At 44.0% G+C, this 19,725-nt stretch overlaps 1 protein-coding gene across 9 annotated transcripts in view; it reads left to right on the forward strand.

The window, feature by feature from the left end:
- Positions 1–19,725, forward strand: part of HMBOX1 (homeobox containing 1) — a 117,417-nt gene that overhangs the window by 60,057 nt on the left and 37,635 nt on the right. For all 9 annotated transcript variants that reach the window (XM_064411552.1, XM_064411558.1, XM_064411548.1 and 6 more), the window contains 3 exons: positions 766–851; positions 9,022–9,132; positions 16,307–16,460. In XM_064411552.1, the coding sequence (XP_064267622.1) occupies positions 766–851; positions 9,022–9,132; positions 16,307–16,460 (351 nt within the window). The remainder of the gene's footprint in view (positions 1–765; positions 852–9,021; positions 9,133–16,306; positions 16,461–19,725) is intronic.

Genomic DNA, 19,725 nt, shown 5'->3' on the forward strand with positions numbered 1-19,725 from the left:
TATATTTGCAAGCTTGAGTCTGCCTTCAATGCAGCTGGGGCAGGAGGGGAGAAGGGGAAGGGAGATGTCTCATAAGGCCTAATAAAGGCTGGTTTTAATTGCCTGCCCTTCTCAGGAAGGGAGAGAGAAAGAGGAGGGGCAAAGCATGTGTTTATTGCAATTGAAATTTGCTGTGTATCACAGTACATGTGCAACCTCCAATTTATTTGCTTTTAGCACAGTTTTTAGCCCCTTCTGAACTACCTGTGCAGACCTTGTAAAAATCATACAACGATCTCAGTTCATTTAGTGCAACCTCGGGACTAAGTAGGGTACTAAAGGAAGGGTGTGAGGACAGAGGCTGCAAAATTTTGGATCTTTTCCTTGGGATGCTGGAGGAGGTTGGTGTATGCATATTCATTTGAGCAACTAACCATGCAGTCCCTGCTATCCTTTATTTTTTATTTTTCTGCCTCATTTTTACGAGTGAGGTTTTTATGCTGGTATGAGAGATTTATTCATCCCTGTGTAATGAAACTTTGTACATTCCATATGGCAGTGCTGCACCTAATATGAATTATATGGGACATGAGTCATCCATTCTCCTGCTATGGTGCTTTGATCAAACGTGACACTTGTTAAAAGAAGTGTCCAGCACTGAGGCACTTGGGCTGTTTTAATGCCAGCCTTTCCCATTCCTTGTCCCCTAAATAAAGGAAATAAAGGCATTTTGCTTCTTGGTCTGTCCCTCTTTTTGTGTGTCCTGTTGTTGTTTTGTTTTGGTAGGAGGGACAGCAGTGTGATCAAGGAGGAAATCAAAGCCTTCCTCGCCAACCGGAGAATTTCCCAAGCAGTTGTTGCACAGGTAACAGGTAAGAGCTCGGGGAGTCCTTTCCTCATTTTGGGAATCTCTGTGTCTGAACTGCTGTCTGAGCATGGTGCAGATGTTGGAATATCACTTGGCTTTCTGCATTGCAGTGCAGATCTGTCAGCTTAGTCATGATAATGTATGCCTTTGATTTAAGACCCATTGTCCTGCACATCATGGAACTTCCCCAGTGAATCACTTTTTTTTTTCTTTTTTTTTTTTTCCTGTGGCTTGTGCTGGCAGATTTTATTTTACAGCATTATAATAAAGCCTGAAGTTCTTATCTTAAAATGAAAACGGTTTTCCTTAATTCTTAAATTGTTGTTGAGTGCGGCAAATAGATGCATATCTGCATCTCTGGGTATGGAGAGAGAGAGATAATGTGTATTTATATATTAAAAAGTGTATGAATAGTCAGGAGACACAGCTATAGCTGGTAACTGCAGCCAGGAGTTGGAGGATGAGAGTTGGAAGTTTTATCCATCCTTTGAGTCACAATTAATAAAAATCCGAAGGGAGCTTGAGGGATGACCAGACCAGCTCAGGTTTTACCTGGAAGGAGCAGCAGTTCTGGGTGTCCTGTGCCCTGAGTTCTCTCTCACCTCCAGACTGGTGAACTCACTGCAGTGGTGCCACTTCTTCCCTGGGTGTGTTCCCAGAGCTTTACAGAGAGGTAACAAAGTCCTGTTGCTCCTCCATGGGGTGAGGTGTTGTTATTTCTCCCTTCCAGTCACACAGGCCTTGCCTGGAACAGCTTCAGAATCATTTTGGTTGGAAAAGCCCTCTAAGACCATTGGGTCTGATCCCCCAGCACTGCCACTGATCCATGTCCCCAAGTGCCACATCCACATGGCTTTTAAATCCCTCCAGGGACGGCGACTCCAGCATTGCCCTGGGCAGCTGTGCCAGGGCTGGACAGACCTTTCCAGGCAGGAATTGTTCCCAGTATCCAACCTGAACCTGCCCTGAGGCCATTCCCTCTCATCCTGTCCCTTGTTCACTGTCAGGAGTTGTGCAGAGCCACAAGGTCCCCCCTGAGCCTCCTTTTCTCCAGGCTGAGCCCCTTTCCCAGCTCCCTCAGCCCCTCCTGGTGCTCCAGCCCTTCCCCAGCTCCAACCCCTGCTCTGGATTCACTCCAGCCCTTCTTTTAGTATGAAGACTTGATGATAAAATTCAAAAAGCTCAATCCCATGTTACACCTCTTAAGATTTATTAACTTTTTAACCCAAGCTTGGATAAAGATCTTGAAATAGATGATTTTTAAGGTTCCTAGATGTCTGGGAATGCCAAAGCAGTAGGAGGAAAGTTGTTATTTTATGATATTTCCAGGATTTGAAATGTCATAGGAATCCACCTGTCTGGGAGCTGTGGGTTTGCAGACATGGCAGCAGTTGAGGTGGGCAAGCACAAATTGTTGCTTGAGGCACAGATCCAGGAATTCTTTCTATGTCTCCAACTCTTCTGTGATCCTGGGTAAAAGGACTTGTCCTTCCCCAGTCTCAGTTTCATCCTGAAAATCAGGAGATGAACAATTTGTATAAATGTAAGGGATGTTTTTTTGCCTTATCAGATGTTAGCAATAATACTTCAAAAATTAATGGATAAATTCAGTTGCTTAAATTGTACCTGAACTCTAAAATTTTGATACATAGTGGGTCACTCTTCTGCTTTTGTTCATTCCTTGCCTGAATATAATCCTGGAAGAACCCATCTCTGAATTAACCTCTGTATAGCACCCAGAAAGTCAGGCTGGCTTCCCCTGCAAGAGAAAGAGTGCAAAGAGAGGAAAACTGCACCAAAGGAGTCTTTCCAAAAGGAACCAGTGTTTGGGGTTTTTTTGGTCAATGGGACTGCCAGTTGTGGTGTCATTGAATCAGAATCACCACACCAGATCCAAGTCTGTGTCAGTGAAAGGAATGGATCTAATTATAATTAATTGATTAATTATAATTTACCCTTGATGCATGTGTTTGATACCTGTAGGAAACAAGACCAATCTCTTCAGACCTGATCCTTTCCCTCCTTCCATTCTGAGCCTGTTCTCTTGGATTTCTGTGGGCATTAAGTTGGCATTTAGCTTTTGGGAGCTCTCATTGTTTCCTCCTGTGAGCAATTTACTCCAACCATCCACTTGAGACATGGCATGGCTGACTGGATTTCACACCCTTCCCACTCAACCCTCCTGTGCAGCACAAGGGGGATCCACAGAGAAATACTGCAGGGTGTCAGTGGGACAGAATGAGGGCTGAGCTGAAGGCACCATGGTATTTTGTTTTTGAGCCAGACCCATGGGAAACCAATACATCTTTGCATCTCAGTCATCCTCCCTGTGCTTGGTGGGAGCTGATTCATTTTAAATCAACCCCCGGCCTTGTGTAAGCTCTTGCACGCCACTCCTAACTGCACAGTAATGGTTTATCTGAGGGAAATGGTAAATCTCAAAGACATGTTTGGAAGGACCAGATTAAAGAGTGTGCTCAGCTCTAGCAGGGAGAAACATCAGCTTCCTCTCCAAAGCAGGGAGTGGTGAGGAGTGACTGGAAATAGCTCGGGACAGAGATCCGGAGCAGAGCGTCCCAGGGCTCTCCCTTCCAGAGCTGTCTCAGCCTGATGAGTGCTGGATGACTTGGAGTGTTCTTCAGATGCCTCCAACATCCCTTTCAGCTGGGGAAGAGACTCCCAAGGAATGTCTGGAAACCACTTCTGGTTCAGTAAAAAAACAGTTTGTATAGGCAGAGGCTTTGCAGAGTGTATAATCCCAAATGGCATCACCTCAAGATTTACAGCCTTTTTCTTACTGATAAAGATTTTCTGTAAAAAGTTACTTGTACAAGAGGAAAATAGAAAAATTGGCTTTTAGTCTTCATCCCTTCTGCCCTGGGAAGAGGCAAGAAAGAAATGAAAAATTTATGGCTGGTTCTGTCCAGGAGAGTGGCTTGGCTTGGCTACCTCTGCTGGCAGCTTTTCCTTACAACTTCTACCAATTCTCTGTTTCCCCTGTCCTTATTGCCTTATTTATCCCCATTCTGTAACTTGCCATGTTCTGTCCTTGGTGCAGAAACCTCTACTGCAACCGTGACCCCTCAAAACCTCCTTTTTCCCTAATTTTGTTAATTCTTCAAACCACACTTTCATTCAGAAACATTTTTCCTTTTCCCCGTCTTAATTCTAACCTTGCAAAGCAGGTACAGAATCCACAGTTCTGTAGAGCAGTTCTGCATCAGCAAACAGCTTTTCCTTTTTGTTTTTCCTGCTGTAGCACGAGGCAAGTGATGGAGAGGGAGGATGCAGGAGAGAGGAGCACAGAGCTGAGGGTTAAAGTCAGCTGTTGCAGTAGAAAAATGTTGAGGCTCTCTAAATCCTTATAAAATTACCAGAAACTGTAAAAATCATTTAGATAATGAATCTGACGGGAAAAATTAAACCTGGAAGACATTTTACAGGGCTGCCTGGTGTATGGAGAGGACAGGGCAGGTTGGAAAATAGTAACAGGGTATTAAAAAGTGACTTGAAAATAAAGGATGATTGATAAGAAGCAAAAACTTAGCATAACACTTACTAGTGCTGGTCCTAAAAGCAGGAGCTGCTTTTTATAGAAACTTTTTTAATGGTGTCTGTAATAAGATAAACAAGAAGCACTTGGGTTGGGCTCTGTATAAATAATCTCCTACTGATAAGAAAAATGACAGTATAAACAGGAGCTAATAATAGTTCCTGCGGAATTTCCTCTCCTGGTGTTTGGAGCTCCTTTTAACATCACTGCAGCCTGCTCAGGGCTGGGGGTTCTGCCCCACGTGGGGCAGGTGAGCTGCCAGATTTTTATCAAATAGAATTTGAAGTCTTGTCTTGGAATTTGCTTAAATTGCCACAAGAATTGTACTTGGCCACCAGGTTGTGGTCAGAAGGCAGAGGATGGAGAGAGAAATGTAAACTTCTCTCAGAGATGCTGTCTGAGCTTCCAAAGTTAGATGGAGGGTGGGGAAATATTTTCAGGAGCTGATGTCTTTCTGTTCTACAGTAGAGGAGAGAGGGAGGAGAGCACAGGGATGAGCCCTCTGCAGATGGGCTAAAGTGGTTTGATGGATGATGCCTCTGCAAGGTTTGGAAATATTACCTTTCCTGTTTTTTACACATAGGGAGTAAAAGAATAAAAAAAAAAAACACCCTTATTTTTGTGAAGTTACAGAGCAGAAATTTCAATTCAGTTTTTTCAGTTCTTAAAAACATAAAAACCAAAAAAAAACCCAACCCCAAACCCATCAACAGTAAAATGCAAAGTAATTTTTTGGGTTGTTTTTAAATAACAGAGAGCTTTCCAGGGTGCATTTCTGGTACCCTTCCCAATTATTTTGCTTGTACAACCCAGCCCTGTCCTCCTGTCTCTGCCTTAATTGATAGGAGATCTCCAGGACTTGGCTTTAGATTATGCTAAACACACGTGCAGTGGAGGGCAGCCTTGGAGCGCTGCTGGAACAAATAAAATCCCAACAGGTTTGGAACCCACACAGGGATCCTGAGCAAATGCCAATACACAGGGAAACTTAACTAGTTCCACTGTGCAGAGAATTCAGAAAATTCTTGAATTATTGATCATCTCAAATGGCATGAAGCTGCATTTTGAGAAACATTTTCCTTCCTTTTTTTTTTAAATAGTCATGACTACACAGAGATTTGTTTTTTATGATTTTGTTTTTTGCAAATTTTCTGTAAACAAGCTTTGCTAATCTCCTAAATTGATAGATGTCCTTTGCAAGCACTTGTTCTCTGAATCTGGGACTTTGCTTACAAAGTGAAGAATTAAAACACAGTCAGTTAACTTTCTTCTCCAGCTCTGATGTGTTCCAGGTGCTTCTGAAAGAAACATTAAAGAGATGCAAAGCAAAGCTGCTGAACAAATCTATCAGTGAAGGTGAAAACCAGTTCCCAAAGACTTGGTGAATAGCAGAGTTGAGGGTTGTGAGCAGATTTGAGCTGCACATAGCAGTGGCCTTCTCTTGGTGATGTATTTTGCCATTTATTTTATGTTTTTGGAGGGGAAACTCTCCCCTAATCAGTTGTAGGAGACAGCAGGGCTGGTCAGGGCAGTGAGCACAGATTGTTTTTGTTTATCAGTGGGAAGTGTGACCTGCTGTGGGAAGGAGTGAGTGTGACACAAGCATCAGCATCTGAGCTGCAATAATCCTTTGTGGATACCACTTTCCTTCAGCATTTCAGTGAGAAAACTGCTGGTTCCATAACCAGGTGTGTTCCTGGCCCTGCTGATGCTGAGCCCAGGGCACCACAGCCCTCCTTGAGGTCCCTGCTTCACTTGGAGGGTGAATTTCACTACTCCAGTGAAGTTATTTCATCAATTGCTTCTGGCAGCAGGACGATTTCTTTTTTCCTGCCAGTGCAATTCCCTAAAGCAGAGTGTGATTAGAGACAACATGACAGGGGGGTCCTGGTGGTCACTGTCCTGTGAGTCAACTCTGTGAAACCCACTTGAGATGCAAGAAACTCTGACATGACAACTCGGGGGGGTTGTTTTTTTACATTTAAACAAATTAAGGATAGGTTTGGATCCCACAGCACTGGGGAGATCCTGGATGAGTTCTTCTGAAAGACTTTGCATGTGACCTTGGGTTGGACAAGCTGTTGGGATAGTTTTGGGGCCTCTAAACCTTGCTGAGGTACAGATCAATTTTATGCCTTAAAAACATTTTACAGAAGCAGCTTTATGAGCTGTGAGGACTCACAGTAGGTCAGAGGCTCAGCTGCTGTGGCTAAAGAGGATCCCAGCACAGATCCAGCTCTGTTTGGGAGAACTTTGATGCAGTTCAGGACATTGGGACAGTGCATCATTTGTGGAAAGAAGCTTTTTACAATGAAAATGGCACAGGTTGGTCAGGAATTTGGTGTCTGCCCCATCCCTGGAAACATTCAAGGTCAGGTTGGACAGGGCTCTGAACAACGTGATCCTGTTGAAGATGTCCCAGCTCATTGCAGGGGGTGTTGGACTAGATGACCTTTAAAGGTCTTTCCAGCTCAGATTTTTCTGTGATTCCATGAAAGTGGACATGGCAAGACCCAGCTTGAGTTTTTTGGCTCCTGCTGCTGTGCCTTGCCCTTGAGCACGTTGTCTGGAGTGGTGACATCTGTGCCACGTGTGACAGTGTCAGGCAGCCTCTTGAGCACGATTCAGATTTTCCACTCATGGCAGACATTTAATCTCTATTTATAATTTTTATCTACCAGTGCTTTGTGTTTGTATCTTAGGTTGTTATCCAGACACTCAACACACCCTAATTCACTGCAATAAGTGTAAGTGGACCATAGTAAACAAGTAAATGACTGGAACTGTGATTAATTAATGGGAGCAGGGCAGCCAAAAGCAGGGAGACACAAACCTTTGTGTCCTACAGCCCAGGACAAGAAATGGCTTTTATAAATCATAATAGGTCAAGAGCTGCACATTTTTGCACTGGTGATCAGGCATGCAGATGGCAGGATTTCAGCTAGGCTGGAGCCTTGTTTTGGGCCAGAGAGTGTTATCAACTTACACTGCCTTCTTCTGATATTAACTTGTGTGCTTCCACAGTTACTTGATGTAAACTTGGCAGAGTCTGAGGGCTGTGTTTGGTTGAATAATTCCACTTCCCCAGTAGTATAAACTCAGTTTTAGATGTCACTGTGGGCCCTGGGGGTAGGCAGCTCTTGGCTGCCCCAGCTGTTCCTGAACTCTGTCAGTTGAGGGCAAGGCAGTCTCTGAGAATGGGGTCTGGGAAGATCAGGGTCTGTTTTTTGGGCACAGCTCTGCTGAGCAGCAGTGAGCTGCTGTAGCTGAAACAAAACACACCCATCCTTTCCCCCAGGACAATTAAGACTTTGTAGCCTCCAGAATTCTGTTTGAGGAAGAGCAATTAAGAGTACAAACCCAGTGATTTTAAAAATCTGCTTGGTGTAAACCCACCTGAATATGGTACCTGAGAGTCAAATTGAGACATTCTGAAGTTAACTACCTTCAACACACCAAAAAAAAAAACCATAATAAACCCCCACTTTAGAAGTGGTAAATCTACAGGGTGTCTTTTTCATGAGTTAAATGTGATTATGAGAGCATATAAAACCTTGATGCATCTCTAGAGGGGGGAGGTAGTTTGGGTTCTGTGTGCAAACCAGCCTCTACCTGCCCGGGTGATATCACCAAGCAGGTGGTGGCACAGGTGGTGTTGGCACCACATTGGTACTTGGAGCACCTCCTAAAACTTCACTTCTCAGGAGAGTTTGGATGTTGTTAACCTGTTCTGATAGCTGAAGGGCCTTGTGGAAAGCACAGGGAGTTCTGAAGTAGTGTTTAGTTACTCAGCAAACTCTGCATTTTTTACATTTTCAGGTGAACCTATTGCTGATCTCTTCATGCACTTCTAAACATCTTGTTTTATTTAATTCCTCTGCTGATCATTTTTTGCCCTTCCTGCATTCATCCTTCATTCCCTGCTTTGGAAATAACTGTATTAACTTCTAGGAATTTTTCCCCCCTTCTTACTGTTTTCTTAGAACTCTTGCTTTAAAAACTGCAGTGTTTTGTCCCTGATCCTGCCTGGGTACCTCGAGCTTGGCTCCTGCTTTGCTGACAGACAGCTGCTCTTCCTGGGTTGTTTTCTGGCTGTTGTTACAGCTGCTGGCAGTTGGTTTGCTCCATTTCTGAGCTGATGTGATCTATATCACATAAACTGTTTTCTGTTTTTATCTCCATTCTTATTCAAGCATTGAGTGATAAGGATTTCCTAACAATCATTATTTCTATGTACTAGTGGGGAAGGGACTTGTTCCCATTTCACAGATGAAGCTGAGGAGTCAGGGAAGGTGGGGACAATTCAAGTCTGTGATAGCTTTGGCTTCCCAGTTTTTGCCCTCCTTGCTTTGGGGCTGATTATGCAGATTCCAGGGTGTTCCTTGAGTAAGGTTGAACATGACCCCAGGGAGAAATTTGGGCAGTTTGGGACAGAGCAGGGAAGCTTCAACTCTGCTTTTTCTGGGATTGAAGCATCACAAAGTCCTGGGCTTTGTAAGACACCACCTTTTATCAGTAGACAAACCACTTAAAATGTTTGGTAAAGAAGAACTTTTCTCTTTCTTTTTTTGTTGAACTTTTCTCCTTCTCTCTTTTTTTGTTCTGTTCTGGTTTTTCACAGGTATCAGTCAGAGCCGGATCTCCCATTGGCTGTTGCAGCAGGGGTCAGACCTGAGTGAACAGAAGAAAAGGGCATTTTACAGATGGTACCAGCTTGAGAAGACAAATCCTGGTAAACAAATGCAGCCTAAACATCTCCTGCTGTTTATTTACAGAATGGAAGCCTTTTGCTTGTTAGCACTGATAATTCACTTCTTGGTCTGGGGTACTCCAGAGGTTCTCCACTCTGACCAGGTTAATTTTTAGGAGGGTGGGAAGAAATCTGCTTTTTGCTTTGCAACAAATGATGCAGAGCTGCCTCATCCAGAGCTGTCTGTCCAGCTCCTCAGCCACAGATACCTGCCCTGCCCTCCCACCACTCACTAAATCTGGGAATCAGAAGCAGCCAGTGAAGTTATAATCAGTTAATGTGAAATATAAGCTGAGGCTCTTCAGAGTGAACAAATAGAAACCATTCATAATGGCTGCATTAATATAAAATTTCAGCAAAAAACCCATACATTTTGTCAGAGAGGATCTTCAGAGGGTTTTGGGTTGGATCTCAAGCTCATGGATTGGGTGTTGATACTTACAGTGATAAGCTGGAGATGTGTCTTTCAAATCCCACCTGCTTCTCCAAATCTCAAAATAGATCTTGAATACAAAAAGAGAAGTAAAGCTCCTCATTATCTTTAACTAACCAGCAATCTTCAAAATCACAGTTGAATTAATTTCCTTGTATTGTTCTCCTCCATAGATTTTGTTTGACCACAGTTCTTATTTTTCCCTTTTAACAGTTTTATTGTAAAGATCAAAATATTTATGTTTAATTTCCTTTAAACATTGGCTTGATTAAATTAACTGTGTAATTGTTTTAAGGAATTTAAAACTCAGGCTCTCTAATGTGAACTTGGCTTCAATGTCCACAATTCTATTAAGAAAAATTCCAAGGGAATCAGAGCCTCAAAACTTCTGCTTTGTGTGTAAACTGAAAATCAAGAGGCTCCAGCCAACAGTTGGCCTGAGAATAATTCAGATTTAAGTTGGGTGGGTTCAGAGGGACAGCTAAGCCTGTTTTTTCTGTTAAGCATGTTGAAGCTTCTTTTTCTTAAAGTTGTTTTAAAAAGTGCCAAGAAGCCTTGATTTTTGCACTGGCTGGAATTGTGATCCTGAGGATCAGCAGAATTCCTGGGTACGACCATCCAGTACCAGCTGCTAGGAAAGGCTCAGTTTTACCCTACAAAATAACTCCCTGACATTTCCCTTTCATGAAGGTTGTTGCCTCCAAAGTGGTGGAGAAAACTTTTGGAGTTTTTGGAATGTGCAAAAACCACCAAAACCCTCTCCAGATGAAACCTGCTGTGTGGATTTTTCCCAGCCTTGCATCCTTTATTTGCACTATCACAAGAAGCTGTTTAGGAAATAGTTTTTTGTGCTAATAACAGAACCCTTGTTCAACTTAGCTCTAAAATCTTTACTTCTTCCTTCTTTTTTTTCCCCATATCCATGAGCTCACATCTTCTTTGTCCTTTTTGCTCTTGAGAGGTGTCTGAGGAAGGAAGACTTTCCACATTGAAGGTTATGGCTGAAATTGAAATGAATCAACGTTAACTCTGCTTTGCTTTAGGCATGGAAAAACTCCTTGAAGAGTGCTTGTTTGAGTGTAACCTTTCTCCCAATAAGAGATCTTAAACAGCATTTTCAAGGAGTGTAAAAGGCAAATTGTTTCCTCTGCCTAAGCCAGGGGACTGTTTGGATGCACTTAAATTCCTTTTAGAACCAGACAGCACTTGGTTTCATTTTAGAGGCTGAGGTAGAGGGAGCAACCTTCAGTTTTCCTGTTGCTGCTGGGAAAATCTACCTGAGGAAAATGGGGTTGTATTTATTTATTCATTGTAGGATAATATAACACTGCTTTGAGTTATTGCCATCCATTATATTGCAGGTCAGCCCAGGTAGCCAAGAGTAATTAGCATGGGAATGAACAAGTGTGTAAAGGGAGGTACCAACCTTGTCCAGGGAATCCTGGATGTAAATCTCTGTTACAAAACCGAGCTGGAGTTTTAGCTACTACTTAGAGTATCCTGTGATTAGTAGACAGAGTAACGGGTTTGGTGTCCTCCTTACAGCCAGAAAATGAGGAAATCAGTGGAGCTTCCTCTCGTGTTCCCAAAAAAAATTATTGTCCTCCTTGGAAGAAACTTGAGAGATTAAATGACTGCCATGGTTTTTTGTCTAGTTGCTCACTTACTAAAAGGTGGCATCTGGCTTTCTGTTCTCATACATCCCATCTCTTCCAGTTCCACCTGCTGGGAGGGAAATCTCAGTCCTCTGAGAGAAAGTCAGGTCTGTGTGCAGAGGGACCCACAGGTTTGAGTTATCAGAGGGCAAAGTGAGGCTTTTGGGAACTATTGGTTCCCCAGTTTCTAGAATTCCTTATCTTGAAAAACTGGATCTTCAGAGTAAATCCAATTTTTGGATTGAATTTGTGTAGTAATGGAAAAAAAACCTAAAACTGAAACAGTTTTGAAGGGCTAGGACAGCAGATGTAATCAGTTCCTAAACTGTGAAGGGGAAATAGTTTGTGTGGAAAGAACTGGAAATCTCTTGGCAGACTTTCCCTTGATTCTGCCAGGAATTTTTTTTCTGTGCAACTTATAGAATTCACCTTTTGTCTCCCTTTCCCATCTCCTGGATACAGGTGAGACCTTTCCCTGTGGGTGACACCCCTGCCTTGCCTTCAGCTCCTCACAGCAGGACCTGTCTTTTACTGTGCTTATATAAGCAAATTATGACTTGCAAATATATCAAAAGAGATTTTATTTCTCTTTTTATTTTTTTTAATGTGGTATGTGATGCTTTAAATCATCCACAGGCAGTGCTTACATCTGCCAACCAAAACTTGGTGCTGGGGAGCCTTGGGGCAGTTTCAAGGCATTGCTGCTGTTCAGATGCTGGTCCTATATGGACAAGACTCAGCAATTCCATCCCTTCCATTCTTTTCCAGCTGGCTTTGAGCTCTTTGAATGTGCTGTTTGTTATTTGCCTTGGTTTCACTGCTGGTTTGCATGGGCAGTTTCTGCATTTCTCCTGTCCTTGGTGGTGGGTGTTTAGACAGCACCAGACTGGAATGTTGAAAGGAGACTTGGAGTCTCATGGAACAGGAGAAAAACACCCACTTGTCCCACTGTATGCAATAATCTTGCTCAAAAAAATGTCTTAATCAATGTTTTCTTGGTAGGAGTGATGTCAGAGTTAATGGCAATGCTGTGAATTCCAGTGTGCTACTGATTGTAAATTTTTCTGGAAGGAGTTGCCAGTTGGGGTGAAAGGCAGTTTTTTCTTTTGTTGGAGGGAAGAAGTAAATGCTAAATACTGATGTTTAAAAGGTCTTTATTCCAATTAATAGGGATGCTTTTCATTTAGATGGAGCTTTTTTTTTCACACAGGCACCACTTGTCTGTCCTGTGTTTTGTGGAGGACTGAGAACATTTTGGCCATAGATAAATTTTATGTATTTCAGAAGCCAGTAGTGTCCTGCAACATTCTCACTATTTTTTTTCAGAGCCCGTAGGTTTTAAATAATTTTTTTTTCTAGATTGGTAGTTGTTAGCCTGATTAGTTTCCCTGGCACTGGGTGTTGGGCAATGTGGGAAGTTTGTGATGGAGTAACCTCAGCTTGTCCCTTGATTCTGAGTAGTGCAAACTGAAGCTGGCACCTCGAAATGATGTGTTAAAGTTACAGATGGATACAGACTGCTTCCATTTAGGCTGGGTATTTATTTCTGCCACTCTTCTCTAATAGGAAGGCAGCTGTGGTCACCTTGGAGAGAGCCATGGGCACTTCTTCCTTGAACAAAAGAGAAAATGAAAAGGAGTTATTATCAGGATGTAGCATCTGTTTTGTTATTTTCATAGTGGTTCTTGTTTAGCTATGAAAGAAAAGCCAATCCAAAATCAGGTCCTGGCTGTCCCACGAGGTTTGCACTGGGAGGGGATGGTTGGTGATGTGCTGCAGAGCAAAGTCCCTGCTCTGCTCCTTCTCCTCCCTGCTCTGTAGGGAACCTTGTGCTGCTGCTGATTTCAATCCAGCGTGGCTTACACTGACCAAGAGGTGTTTATTGTGTGATCTGGGGTCAGCCTGGCTAAAAATACAGTGAGGCATCTGTTCTTATCAGGGTAATGTCCAGCAGGTACTTGCTGCAAATGAAAACTTGCCAGGAAATGGTTTCTTGGAGCTGGGAGACGCCTGAGGCTCTCTGTGACCATTCCATGGCAGGGCCTGCCTGAGCCCAGGGATGGGGAGCAGGGAGTGCATGGGATGCTCTTAGAGCAGCTCCCTTCCTTCAGGATGGGCTCTGGGACGTGCAGGCCTTGGCCAGGAGGAATTTTGAGCGTGGAGAGAGCTGCATTCCAGTTGGAGAGCACCTCCTCTCCCCCAGACCTGCCAGCAGCATCCTCAGTCACACCAAAAATTCACAGAGAAAAGCCAGTGCTGGAGGAAAAGGTGCTGAGCACTGGCAGGGAGTGAGAGCTGTCTCCTTTCATTTCTGTGTGTGAAAGGAGCTCTTCCCAGGCAGTTCACCTCTGCACCCCTCAGAGGTGCCTTGCTGTTTGATGCATACACTGAAAACCTTGTACTGCGTCTTCTCCACTCTGTCTGCTCAGGAGAGAAGTTTCACTTCTCCTTAAAAGCTGTTTGAGGGCTTTAAAAAAAGAATCTCAACTGGTGACTGGGGTGTAACTTGCTAAGTTATAAAGAAGTGGAGCTGGGTGTTGAGAATGTTGTGATGGAATGTTGGAACAGCAGAATAAACGGGAGCTCACTGAAGAGAGGGGGATGAGGAAAAGCTCCATGGGTTCCTTATCAAATGTGCATATCATAAATGGTAACTTTGGGTTTAAAGTCATCTCATTCCACACCCCTGGTGTGGGCAGGGACACTTTCCATTATCCCAGGCTGCTCCACACCCTGTCCAGCCTGGCTTTGGATACTCCCAGGGATCCAGGGGCAGCCACAGCTTCTCTGGGCACCCTGTGCCAGGGCCTCCCCACCCTCACAGCCAGGAATTCCTTCCCAATATCCCATCCATCCCTGCCCTCTGGCAGTGGGAAGCCATTCCCTGTGTCCTGTCCCTCCATCCCTTGTCCCAAGTCCCCCTCCAGCTCTCCTGGAGCCCCTTTGGGCTCTGGAAGGGACTCAGACCATCCCATGTTCCCTTTTTTCCACACGTTCATCCAAGCCCATTTTGGGCCTCTTTATGCATTCAGGTGCTCCTCTCCTGCTGTGTGGGGGTACTTGCTTGTAATTCTCAGCATATTCCTCTCTTATCTGCTGCTGATATTGATGTTACCCCATAGAAAAGAGGAATGGCTAAATTGATCTAGGAAGGCTACTAAAACAAAAAAAGTGTATTATATTCAGTACGTGAGCATACCTGTAGCAGCAGCAGAAAATTTATGCTTTCGATGCAGATTTTTTTCCTACCTTTGTCTGAAAAATCTCAGGCAAATTTAATAGAAGGATTCTGCATCTCTTGGCTTGATGTGAGGGATCACTGATACTCCTGTACTCGCCTTGTGAAATCAAATCTTCAGGTAGGGAAAGTATATTGCTAACACAATACAGGGAAAACTAATTTCTTTAACTGTTCTCCCCTGTCTCTTTTTAAAATTTTCATTTTTAATTTTTTTTTAAAGTTTTTGAAGTGTATTTAAAGCCTGGCAACTTAACAGCCACCCAGCCCCCTAAACTGTGCAAGTAGCAGAAAGACTAGATAAGGAGCTCTCCTTGAAATGGCCTCCCAGTAAATTGGCACTATAGGAAATATTTCATGTTTCAGTGGAACCAAGTAATCTGTGTAGGCTCGTTAGCTGGGAATTAGGGAGAGGCACCGTGCCTTGTGTGTGCAAGGCAGAGATTGTGGGCTTCACTTCCTACTGACTCCTCCTGGGGAGCATTTGTAAATTATTTTGGGCTCCAGTACCTAACACAGATGCAAACCCCTGGCAGGAAGGGAAAGACTCTGTGTGCATTTCTAGAAAGGAACATGGCCAAGTGCCTGAACAGCTCATTTCTTGCTTTTTAGCTGTAGGAATTTGTTTATTGGTGAAACTCTTGGGTTCCCTTGACCCTTCCACTCCTCTGTGTATTAGAGGAGCAGTGTTGTTGCACTAACACTGTGTGGTTTGGTGATTAAATCCCAGCCATTCTGAGTGAGCCTGAGCACCCAGAGGGCTTTGCTGTCACAGCCCTGCTCTTGAGTGTGCCCAGCCCTGTGAGCAGGGCTGCTGCTTCTCCTGGGTCTGCCCAGGCTGGCTCAGTGCAGGAATTCCACTGGAGCTCAGGATGCTTATGGAATATAGGTGGTGATTTATCTTTTCATACAACTTTTTTTTTCCTTTTCATTTTTTTTTATTTTTGCACACTAGAGCAGCTCTCTCTTCCCTGCAGGGGAAGTCACTGAGCACAAAGCTGTCCTTCAGAGCATACCCTGATTTCTGTCCTCGTGTCCTATCCCAGGTTCCCATCCTCACCAAGGGATGTAGGACAGATCGATCTCCCAGAGTGTCTTGATTTATCTTGATTTATTAGCTGAGAGGCTGTTGTGGAAAGGATCAGGGGTAAGTTTCAAAGGGGCCTTTCCTGAAGGCATCTTGCCAAATCCTGTCTCGTGCCTGATGCTTTCCAGCTCAGACTCAGGGAAAGGAGAAATATATCCACAGAAGGGGAGCAGGAGAGGAAAGTTGTGATGTTAATCTGCTTTCAGTGACTTTTCCAGGCACCCTGGCATTCATGAGCCCACATTTGCCCAGGCCACAGGGTCTGTTTCTATTGGTGGAGCTGCTTCAGGTATTTCCTCACCTCTTCAGACACACTGAAATACCTTTGGTATAAATTTCCATTTTGCTTCCTGAAACTGCTGTATAATTAAACAGAAACTGCTGTTTCCTACTTTGTGGCAGCTCAGGTGGCAGAATAACCTAAATGAATCCCAGCTGGGGCACAGCTCACCCTTTCTGTGTGATCCTTTTCCTCTTGATGAAAACAAGACAGATTTTCCTAACTACCCATCAGCTTCTTGGATTTCCATGGCCATGCCCTTCTGCCTTGGAGGTTGGGAAATAGGAATTCCACCTGGCTTTGTGTATCTTTAGGGTGTCTTTGATAATACTTCATTTTATTTTTTCAGTTTGAATGGTTTCATCACCTGTCTTGTCTTTTTTTTTTTTTTCCTCACGAGCAGGAGTGAGAGGATGGGCCTGACTTTTAACCCTCTGGGAAACACAGTGTTTATTGTCCTTAGGGGCTACACTAAGCATGAGACCCGCTCCCATCCCACTAGAAGAGCCAGAATGGAGACAGACGCCTCCCCCAGTCACAGCTACCTCTGGGACCTTCAGACTACGGCGAGGCAGTCGCTTCACGTGGAGAAAGGAGTGCCTGGCTGTTATGGAGAGGTATGTGGTGGCTCTCTGAGGGGGTTTGGACATGGGAGTTCTAAAGCCAAGTTCTAAAGGACTTTTCCCTGCTCTGGTGAACTCCAGACTTCTTTTCATGCATGTGTTGTAGCCTCCTACAAACCTGTAATAATTGGATTTGTGATGATGGAATAGGAGGAGCTGTTTTGCCTCTTGTGTTGTTTAAAAAATTGTAACATTTCTCTGGACATGATCTCTTTATTTTTGTACGTCATGTCCTTAGCTCAGTCTGAGCGTGTTGGTGTTCAGCCTTTTGTAGAAACTTTTGCACTTCTCCTGATCCAGGCTCTCTTGGGAGGGTCTTGCAAGCTCTTTCCATTCTACATTTCTCCTTTCCACTTCCCTGATTTGTCCCCCTGGTGCCTCGTGGTGCTTTAAAGTGGATACCAGCATTTTGTGTAATTGTTTGGGATGCAGAACTTTGCCTCACAAGCAGTAGATTCCTGGTCCAAAAAGGCTCTTAGAACCCTCTTACAGGAGCTGGGAGCAGCACAGAGCAAAGTGGATCTTTCAAATCCATATGCAATGGCAGGTGATCATTAGAGCTCCCAGCTCTCCTCTCTGAGCCTGGGTGTGCTTTGCCTTTCCCTCTGCTTACAGGAATGTCTCTTTTGTGGATAATGTACAGTAGAAAAGGGAGGGGAATTTGGATGTAGTTTAGGGATGAACACTTATTTCTGTCCAGGGCTAAAAGGCTGGGAGGAGTTTTTTCCCCTCTGAGAGCGTGAGGAGCCTCCTTTCCATGGAAGGACTGGATGACTGTGTGTGCTACACTCCTCCTGGGTCTCCAACCCCAGTGAGATCTCAGTCAGCAGATTTGTAGGATGTGTTTTTAACATTTTTTCAATGCTTCCCCTTCTTCTTGCTTACCTGGGGGTCTTGGGAACTGATTAGGAGCAGGACAGCATCATTTGCCTGAGCTGAGGCTGAAATCCTGAGCTCCCTCAGGAGCACAGGCTAGACACACTTCTGTGTCTTTGCAGGACTGGAACCAGTAACTTAAAATGTTTGTTTCCCTGTTCTGGCCTGGCACTGATATTTTATCTGGCATTGATATTTTTGGCTTTGCCTGGATGTTTCCCCAAAGGAAATAATGTAAATGTTTGAAATCTGTTCTGCTTTGTTAGACCTAATGCAATACCCTGTGATTTGATAGTGTGTTTTTCTAGTGTCCCCTCCACAGAGGCAGAACAAGGGGCAGGACAGGATCTTTAGCACTTTGAAATGCTTGTCTGACTGTCCTGATTGTGTGTGCAGAAGGACAGAACCACCACAGCTCTGTGTGCCTTCAGGGCAGCACCATCTCCTGATCAGCCCTCTGTGTGTGAAATGCTTGTTGGGAGTAGAATTAGAGCTCTTTGGGCATGGCTGGGTTTGGGCATGGCTGGATTTGGGCATGGCTGATCTTCTTCCTGGTTTCTGTCTGCCCAAATAACTGCTGTTATTTGCTGTTTGAACTCTTGATTGTGCCTTAGACTCCTTTGCTGGGGAAACTGCTGATAGAGAGCTGAGCAAGCCACCCTTTCCTCATACACCTCTCTCCTCAAGCCACTGCTGGGACAATCCAGAAATTAAAACTGTGATGTTTTAGTGCATCTGTTAGAAAGGTGTGAGGTTTGGGTTTGGGTATTGAAAGAACCAAGTTGGTCTTGGCACTGGAAATCATCCAGTTGTGAATGCAGATACATAATCACTCAACCTAATTTTTCATGAAATTCTTCTTGGTTTTGTTCTCTGTGTCTTGTGCTCTGTAAGGTCTTTTCTGCCAGGGTTTTCTCCTTATTCTGCTGCTGCCACATTGCCTTAATCCTGGCTTTTAATATTAATTTGCCAAGCCCTTGGCTAGGTCACTATGGGTGCTGGGTTTCAGAGCCTTGTGTGGGGTACTGGGAAGCAAAGCTGAGGAGTTTTACTCGAGGCAAGAACACAGTAAAAGTGTTGTGTGGCAATAAAGCTACACCATAAAGAATGGGAATATGGTTGTTTAACTGTTGTGCTTTAATAGGCCTCGTTGAGCTGTAAGGATGAGCTGTTTTTATGTGACAGATTTTGAAAGAGTGGGAGAAAAACGCTCTTCTGGGAGCCCTTGGAAGAAAATCACTAATTTCACTTACAGGGCACTGGAGTTTTCCAGGCTTGGCCATGATATGACTCATAACAGCAGCAGGATGAAGGTAACCAGACCCCTCTGGCCCAAGCAGATCAGGTTTCCCTGATGCCCCAGGGTCAGGAACAAGCATTTGGCCACTAAAATGGTGTTTGGCATTGCATGTGGGTAGGTGCCATTTGTCTGGTAATTTGCATTTTCCTCTGCAGGATTAAGTTTGGACTCTAAGTGGAGGCATCTCAGTTTAATGGACTGTTTTCCCTAATGAAATTCAACTTTCAGTGCACTGAGTTTGTGTGTCCTGCAGCTTCTGGCTCTGATGTTGGTGCACACAAGGATTTGGGCACCTGGCTTGGAGCTGCTGCTCTGGGAACCTCAGGAAAGTGCTGGTTCATTTGGGCTGATACCTGTCCAGGAAGGAGAAACAGAGATCCAGGAGACAATTCCATCCCACTAATGCACTCAGAGGAGGGTTCTGTGCTCCTTCCTCTCTGGCTGCCTCCTGCAATTAGAACTAACTTTGATGGCTTAGTTTAATGCCTGAAGATAAGAGGGTGGAATCTCTGCAAAACTCTTCCTTCCCTCTGAAATGCTTCTGTGATGCTGTATAAACATTTTTTTGGCTGAGGATGGGGGTGTTGACCTGCTCCATCACTTAACTGTGCCCCTGCTTTTGCTTTTGTCTTGGATTCACTTGGTAAAAATCGTAGTTGCTAAGAGTCCATGTGTCAAAACAGCTGAGAGCACTTCAAGGGAAGAATCTCAATGTGATTGCAAAATTTTGAGGGATTTGTTTCTTTGGTGCAGGCTCTCCAATTGAAAATGCACAGCACCAGTCAGGATTTGATCCATGAACTGAACAAGAAGGGTGAAGGTTGAAGTGGGGCAGTTTCTCTTTTTTAAAAAAGGTTTAACTCAACAAAAAATTCCAGTTCAATTAATTACTATATTGGTGCCAACCTGATAGAATGAAGATTAGAGTTAGGGCCATATCCTGAAATGTCTGATGTACCTGAGGGTCTGAGTACAGGGTATGTGTGTTAAATGAACTAATTGGTTTATACTGGACTTCCAGGATGCTGCTTGTGGTTTCTGTAATTCAATTCTCCAGCCTTTACTGCTTTTTTGGAATCCTCC

The sequence above is a fragment of the Passer domesticus genome, chromosome 3, assembly GCF_036417665.1.
Source record: "Passer domesticus isolate bPasDom1 chromosome 3, bPasDom1.hap1, whole genome shotgun sequence".
NCBI classification, from domain to species: domain Eukaryota; kingdom Metazoa; phylum Chordata; class Aves; order Passeriformes; family Passeridae; genus Passer; species Passer domesticus.